The sequence below is a fragment of the Cricetulus griseus genome, unplaced genomic scaffold (genome assembly GCF_003668045.3).
Source record: "Cricetulus griseus strain 17A/GY unplaced genomic scaffold, alternate assembly CriGri-PICRH-1.0 unplaced_scaffold_27, whole genome shotgun sequence".
Taxonomy (NCBI): domain Eukaryota; kingdom Metazoa; phylum Chordata; class Mammalia; order Rodentia; family Cricetidae; genus Cricetulus; species Cricetulus griseus.
The window spans coordinates 228,776-237,414 of record NW_023276997.1 but is presented as its reverse complement, the minus strand read 5'-3'; the positions used below and the strand labels follow the sequence as shown (position 1 = coordinate 237,414).

General features: G+C 35.5%; 1 protein-coding gene across 1 annotated transcript; it reads left to right on the top strand.

Moving 5' to 3' along the window:
• Positions 1-2,215: 2,215 nt before the first annotated feature.
• On the top strand, positions 2,216-7,977 carry LOC113837889 (vomeronasal type-2 receptor 116-like). Its single transcript, XM_027433708.2, has 4 exons — positions 2,216-2,412; positions 4,837-5,128; positions 5,429-6,241; positions 7,726-7,977. The coding sequence occupies exons 1-4, from the start codon at positions 2,216-2,218 to the stop codon at positions 7,975-7,977; spliced, it is 1,554 nt and encodes a 517-aa protein (XP_027289509.2).
• The last annotated feature ends 662 nt before the right edge of the window (positions 7,978-8,639 follow it).

Here is an 8,639-nt window from a genome sequence, read left to right as displayed (position 1 = left end):
AATACAGATCTTTACAAAGAGTATTATATTTTAACTTTTCTGTTTTGAGATTATTCAAAACCTTGTGAGTTTTAAATTATATCCAGTTGCCTTAGATATGAAAAAAATGAAAATCTTAGTTTCAATGAGAGTTCTCTATCTGAGTGAGAATGGAAAGAATCAAAAGATGAGTAAAAATTAGTGAGCATGTGTGAATTTTGGGGAATCCCCTGAACATACCTAATGTGTGTAGAAAATGAGGCAGCCAGTGAAGTTAGCAGTATACAGAAGCTTTTGTAAATAAAAGGACAAGTATGTTATTGTCCATACACAATTGTAAGGGGACTACCTGAAGGTACATATGTTGGTACAGCACATAGACACTTGCCTGTCCATGTTTGTTTCAGAAATATTCAGAATATGAATGATGTGAAATCAACTTTTCTGCTGGGCAACAAATTAGCAAATTAAGAAAAAATATCATTTATTTTTTTATTTCACTTCAAAAACAAATAGTGATCATTTTTATTTACAATCATTCTTAGAATTTTCAGGTGTTAATTCAAAAAGTTATCTCATTTAAATAATACATAGTAATTTTTAACTGTGTTAAATAGTAAATAAAGAGCTTCTATGTAGTTCATAATTAATTGAAATTAAAGGTAAATGGATAATTTTACTGGGTCTGTCGTTCAATTAGATAAAATAAAAGTCAGATAAAAGGCATGCAGATTTATATACAAACAACAATTTGCCCTCAGGCTGGAAGAATTAAATGACATCATTAGAGGAATACGAGATGAAACAGGACACAACCATTTCAAACTCAAGAGTCAGCTATGGGAAATTAAGACTTTTCAACAACTATAGATGCAAAGTGTGTTTCTTTGGTCTTTCAGTCTGTTTGTCCATCTGAATGTCTGTTTCTTCTCTCTCTCTCTCTCTCTCTCTCTCTCTCTCTCTCTCTCTCTCTCTCTCACACACACACACACACACACACACATATGATACTGTATGTGTATGTGTTACATACAAATATATTAGATAAAGAAAAACAGGTATTATTTGAGGATTGAACACTCTTGCCATAATTGAGGATGCGGTAACAAGTAAAGCCAATGAGAGAAAAGTCCATAAGAAAATATCATCAGTACACTCTCCCACTAACATTTAAGATCCTAGAATGCAAAATTGAGTAGCTGACTATGACAATGGAATAAGAATTTTCCCAGTCCTTCTTTGCTACTAAGACACTCAGCACAAATCTTCAAGTCACTTCTGGAATGTAAATTAGCAAAACAATGTGGGAAATTAAAGCTAAGGTAGAAGAATTTGTTCATCAAATGGTATCTATGAAAACTGAGGATAAGAGAGGGAGATTGTTTGGAACTCAAATTCTCAGCTTATCATCTCATTTATAATGATTGTTTGGGAGGAAGAGTGATAGGTCTGATGCAGTATTTGAAATAGGGCACAAAGTTCTGGTTTACTCTTTGCATATTTCAGTATTTAAAAATCAACATTGAACATGAAAATGAATTGTGATTCTCTAATCAGATGGACATTTTGGGATTCAAGAGGATGCAGTAATTTTGTGATTTGACCTGTTTATACAGTCTCTAGACATTGGAAGCACAGGCATTGATTGTTTGGGTATTCTGTACCTATCACTGGTGTAACATAGGCCACACAGTGCATATGCTTTGGATGTCAGATGTTCCACAAATTAGACTACCTAGCACTGGCATGGACTTGTTGATGTAATGCCCCATGTGTAACCATGAATTCTAACATCTGTGCCCTCCTTGAAGCATTAATTTATGTATTCTCTGTGGGTCATCTAAGAAAATATTCTTGCCTCATTTTTAATGGTGTTCCCATAAAGTGAGGTAGTACTGGGAGCAAATTTTCTAAAAATGTGTTTCTCCCAGGGGCCTTATAGCCAAAACCATCAGTGATGTCATGGAATGACAGACTTTACTATCCCCTTACATATGTATGAATGCATGTTTTTCACACACACTGTGCTCCCCAGATGCAGAGACCCAGGGAAGAGAGTGTTCAATATTCCAACAGGGTTGAAGAAACAACTGGATGAAAACAGAATCACATATTTGAAAATAGCCTCTCATTTGGCTAAAAATAAAAGCAAGTAGGAACAGTGGGTGCCCATTTAGTGAGCTTCTCTACATGACACTTCATCATTCATGCTGTCCTGGTGTAGAACAGGATAAAAATGCTCATTTTGGGTTTCCTCTTGCTGCTTCTGAACATTCCAATTCTCTTGGCCAGTCTCATGCATCCCAAGTGTTTTTGGAAAATAAAGCAGAGTGAAGACAAGGATGGAGACTTGAAGACAGGTTGTGTCTTCTTCCCCAGAACAGTGCAATGGCCAGTGGATAAAAAGTATTTCAACCAAATTTTGAATATACAGTAAGTTTTTTTGTATTTTCTACATAAATATCATCATCAATATTTCAAGATGTGTCTTGAATCTTCTGTCCTCTGAACATCTATAACAAATGACCCCAAGATCTTTTAGAGACTCATTGCTATTTTACCGTTTTTTCATGCCCAGTGTGTATTCTGTTTTTCTTCCAGTTAGCCTCCCACTTACAAATCTGGAAGTAGAAAGAAGGAAGCAGTCTCTACCACGATTCACCACAAAGAACCCTCCTCTTGATGTTATCCATAGCGCAATAGCTAGTAATGTCTTATTAAAAGAAAACTGATACTATTTCAATAATTTCATCCTATGGATATGAAAGTGAATGACATTAGAATATGCTGGTGGTCCTTTCACCGGTGTGTGCTTGTGAGAAAATCACAAATGTTTGTGGAAAGCACAGCTACAAAAGTTATTTCTCACAGATGTTAAGTATTCCCTTATATTCCTTGCATGTAGCCACTCTGACTCCTGTGGCTCACTCAAGAATATACATAGGGGACCTCTCTGTTTTGAGCTCCATTTGGCTTCCTGTTCCTCCATACTTCACTTCTATACATGAACATCCAATGGCTTTGAAGTATTGCAAAATCCAGTTGTCTGCTTTCCCTTTACAAGAAAGAAAGTATGTATGGATTGTAAAATATGTGTTTGCAGTCTTTGACAATTGAGGCTACAACTAATAGTGATGGATGGTTACTTCCCTTGTCATTTGCCTGAGTGACAACTGTGGCATATGATATTTGGTAACAATTGAGAACAGGGTGAGGAGTGATCTACTTGCTGATGTTTAACCATATTAAGAATCATGTGTCTTTTCTCTTTATGTATATTTTTTATTCCCTGACATTTATGTCACACTTACCTCTTATGTTTCTCTTTCAGTAGCTTTATTTATTATAGATGCATATTTTACCAATGTAGGTACTATACACTTGTTGGTTTTAAAGAATGATGGTAGTTGGTTTAAATCACAGCTCTTTATTTCAATAGGCCAATATGAGTGCTCACATAACTGAATTTTCTTAATTTCAGTGTAGTGAAGTTACTGTTTTCTAACATAAGTTCAATTCTCAAATTACTTTGTTTTTACTGAAAATTACAATTATACTTTTCTTTGGTGATAAGGAACATTTATAAAGTGCCTCTTTTGATATACAGAGACATTGGAAATCTACAATTTGTAAATGAAAAACAGATTGAATTTAACTGACAGTAAATCATTCAAATAAAGTAGCATGTTTGATGTATATTAATCATATTTTATAAAATGACTAGGAAGAACCCAAAGCTATCTTCTTCCCATAAAGATACCATGCAAATTTGTGTCTTCCAACTGACTTGTACTTTTTTTATTAGAAAACAATTAAACATCCCCACACATTTTAAACTTTATATTCTTCTATTTTACAAATATGTAATACTGGCCATACAAATCTCAGTGGGATTCTAGTGTTGTGCTAGTGTAAATGCAAAGGTAGTCAAATGATATTATGTAGTAGAAAAAATGACAGTCAGATATGCCCAGTTTGAATATATATATATATATATATATATATATATGACATGCCTGTGTAAATCTGAAATATTTGAACAATACAGAAGTGGGGATATACACCTTTAATATCTGCATTCAGGACCTAGAGCAGGTGAGTCCTGTGCAAGTGAGACCAGACTAGACTATTGTAATTCAAAATCAAGTGATTTGTGCCCTTTAATGGCCAAAGATACCATTAATCTTGTCAAACAGACATATGGAAGCAGATATATACATCTTTTACCAAATAGGTCTTCATTGTTTGGACTTATTTAAAAATAAGTATTCAAGAGGAATTTTTGTCTGCAACAGTTAAACATGAAAGAAAAACTTGTGCAAGATTTAGATGACATGAGAGGATACGTTAACTATATTGTCCATAATTATCATTAATTGTAAATCCATAGACACATGTTGCCCCATAAAGATTATTGTGTACTCATCTGTGATTCTTTGTCAACCATAGCCATTACAGTAATTTTCAATGCAAATAGTATAAACACTTTAGCTTGCACATCATGTGAATTTTTTATATTACTTAATAATTTCAATATGAAGATGGCTATGTTTACTGTTTGGTCAATGAATGTGCCCAGTCTATTCCTTGTAAGGAAGCAGTCACAAACCAGAGGTGGAAAATGCTTTCTGTGTAACATGCCAATAGAGCATCTCACTCATGGGAGATCCAGCCTCATGACCTTGAATGTTTTGCAAGCTTCGAAGTTCTTATGTCTTTCCAACCTCAAAACATAAGATATTTGTTTCAATATTTGAGGGAGGTTGGGAATACTTTTCAGTACAAGGTAGTCCTTGTATTGACACAAATGATTGTTTATTGATCTGTGTCAATATTAAACACTGTACCCTTTTACAGAAAACCATCTGAGAACTACAAGTTTGCAGTGGCCTTGGCTTTTACCATGGATGAGGTCAACAGGAACCCTCATTTATTACCCAATAAATCTTTAGTATTTGATTATTACGAATATAATTGTTTCAATGTGCCTCAATTATACAGTCACAGTCGAAATTTGGGACAAGAAGCTGGTTTTTTCCCTAATTATTACTGTGAGGAAAATATCATATGTATTTTGATGCTCACTGGACCAAACTGGGAAACGTCTGCTATATTTCTGTCACTCATGGAACTCTGGAAACCCCAACAGGTAATTACTTTATGGGTTGGATTTGACTGAAATGGTGGCATCATTGATATAATTCCCAGATACTAAAACCTGTGTTAGGAGAGGAATAGACTTACATTTTTGAAAATCTATGTAGCTTATGAGTACTATTCAGAGAATGATGGGCCATCCACATTTCCTTGTTTGTAATGCAGATAAGGGAAGAAATAATACCTAAGGGAACTAGGTAAGGGGTTTTTCTAGAATTGTTTGCAGAGAAAAAAAATGTGTTTACAAGTCCTTAGGAGTGCATGGTAGCTCATGCTGTTCCCTGCATCCTAGGTCATACAGCTTACCTATGGACAATTCCATCCAATCCTAAGTGATCATGAAAAATTTCCTTATCTGTATCAAATAGCCCCCAAGCACACATCTCTAGTCTTGGCCATGGTCTCCGTCATACTTTACTTCAGCTGGAACTGGGTAGGGTTGGTCATCTCAGACAACGATCATGGTAGCCACTTTTTATCATATTTGAGAAGAGAGTTGGAAAAGAATACAGTCTGCTTTGCCTTTGTAAATATGATTCCAATCAACATGCAGTTGTACATGTCCAGAGCTGAATTGTATTATAACCGAATCAAGGCATCATCCACAAAAGTTGTTATCATTTATGGTGACTCAGACAGCACTCTTGCTGTGAGCTTTCAAATGTGGGAATCTCGAGGTTTACAGAAAATATGGGTCATCACCTCACAGTGGGATGTGACTACAAATAAAAGAGACTTCATGCTTGACTCATCACATATGACTCTAGCTTTTACACAACATCATGGTGAGATTTCTGGCTTTAAAAATTTTGTCCAGACAATGAACCCTCTCAAGTATACAGATGAATACCTTGCAAGGCTGGAGTGGATGAACTTTAAATGTGAAGTCTCCACATCCAACTGTAAGACACTGAGGAACTATTCATCAGATGTCTCAATGGAATGGCTAGTGATTCGCACATTTGACATGGCCTTTAATGATGGCCTTTATGACATATACAATGCTGTGTATGCTCTGGCCCATGCTCTGCATGAGATTTTTCTTCAACAAGTAGAAAATCCAACCAAAGTCAGTGGGAAAGGACATGGTTCTAGTTGCTTAAAGGTAATATTTCTTCTATTGGATGATATTTGGTGCCAGCACTGTAATATCTTGAGGAGTCTTTCAGATGTCCAAACTCAGTGGACTAGAAAGTATTGCCCCCAAAAGAAAGATGTCTGAACATTTTTCTCCTGTAGCAGTAAATCTAGAGTTTGGTAGAAATCTAGTCAAAGGCAGTGGAGCAGAAGACATACTGGGCACACCAATGCACCCAGAAATTATGCATCAAGAACAATCTGTGATGTGTTACAGAGCATCTGAATATCATAACCCTGTTCTAATACTGTAAACATCATAAGTCCTTTCTCATGAATGCTCCCTGTCATTAGATGAGGTACTGGGACATTTTTCTTCAAGAATGTTGGAAATAGTGTAAGGAATGATATTCATAAGTGTCCTTAACTGATTCTTTCCCTACTATCATCTCTGGGGACCACAGGTAACATTCTGATAGTTATTACACCGGCAATATTGCAGTGATTCAGTTCAGTACATACATGTGCATTAATGTGTGTGCCTGGAAGTTTCTCCCTCTATATGTATGCATGTTGGTGTTTTTCTGTTCATCTGTGTGTGTGTCTTCAGATACAGGTTTCTATGAGTATTTGTCTGTCTTCCTGTGTAATTGATAACAAATTTGTCTGTGTCTTTCTGCATGTATTTTTCCTGTGTGTATCTACCTGTGTATACTTGACACTAAATATGTCTGCATGAGAATTTTTGTATATGTATACATTTCCATTTATGTTCTTACACATATGTATGTCTTCATTGTTCCCTCTCTCTGTCTCTGTCTTTGTCTCTGTCTTTGTCTCTGTCTCTCTCTGTCTCTGTCTCTGTCTCTCTCTCTCTGTGTGTGTGTGTGTGTGTGTGTGTGTGTGTGTGTGTGTGTGGTTGTGTGTGTGTGTGCGCGTGCGCGTGCGCACACATCTGTCTGTGTGTGTGTGTCTGTCTGAATGTCTTCTTTTGATGTGTGGATAAATTTTTCCTTGTCAATGCTTCTCACTATTGCTGTTTGTACTTGTCGGCTTTTTCCTGTATGTATCTGTATTTGTTTGCAACCCTGTTTATGTGTTTTCAGTGTTTTTGTATGGATGTTTAGATGAACATGACTGTCTATGTTTGCCTGCATATGTATAGGGATTCCAAGGCATGTGCGTATGTGTATGTTTGGCAAAAATGTGTGTGGCTGTATTTTGTGGTATCTCTGGAGAGATGTGAGTCTCTATCTCTCTCATTTGTGTGTCTGTGTGTATGAATATGTTGCATATCCATGTATAGTTTCTGCATATATGTCTCTTTATGTGTTCAGCAGGTTCCTCTGAGGGAAGTAAAATTCAAGAAACATTATTATCATCTTCTTATCCATTTACTTTAGCTGAGATGGCTCCCCTGGGCACCTGCAATAATGTTGCCTTTAAAATAAAAACCAGATTTTTTTCTTCAACAAAGTGTAAACAGAATAAAGAATGATGTCTGTCTTACAGCTAAATGCACTTCTGAAGAAGACTCAATTCACAAATCCCATTGGGCACAGAGTGAATATGAACCAAAAAGAAGAACTTCAGGAAGAGTATGACCTTTTCCAGATTTGGAATTCCCCACATGGTCTGAGATTTAAGGTGAATATAGGAAAGTATAGCCCATATTTTCCACATGATCAAGAGTTCCATGTATATGAAGAAATGATAAAGTGGACCACAGGAAATACACAGGTTGGTCTGACCAAATTGAACTGATTTCTGTTAAACAGCAATAACACTGTCAAGTGGGAACATCTGTGCTTCCTTGATGCTTAATGTAATAAATTGTCATATCATGAACCAATGTTAAGCCTCCTATTTCATGCTTCTTTTGAACTTTTTGATGTGATGCTTTTTTGGTCTTTTGAGAATTTTCAACATGCATACAGTTCATTTTGATATCCAGTCCTGATTCTTCTTATAATATGAATATAAACCAGTTGTAAAATGATTTAATATAATTTCCAGTAAAAGGAGCAATAATCTCTTGGTAGCATACTGATTAACATACAGTGATTTCTTCCCTTGGGCTAAAACAGCCCCTCAAAACCACTGGATTAAAAGCAATTAAACCAGTACTATGATTTCAGAAATACAAACTAAATTTATAACCAAACTAAAAACAAATATACAAGAAGATATAACAGCAACATGGCTAAATTCTTACACTCATAAACTTAAATGAGTGTATGTTCAATGACATAATGAACAAAGAAATAAAACAATGATTATAAGAGTTAAAAAAAAAACTTAAGAGGACACAAATCACTTCTTGGAGAAGCAATGAGACCATGAAAAGTTGTATACAATTAGACAGTTAATGATCATGTGACAAAGGATTTCTCTAAAGGTACAAAATAAAAAAAAATGAAACAAAA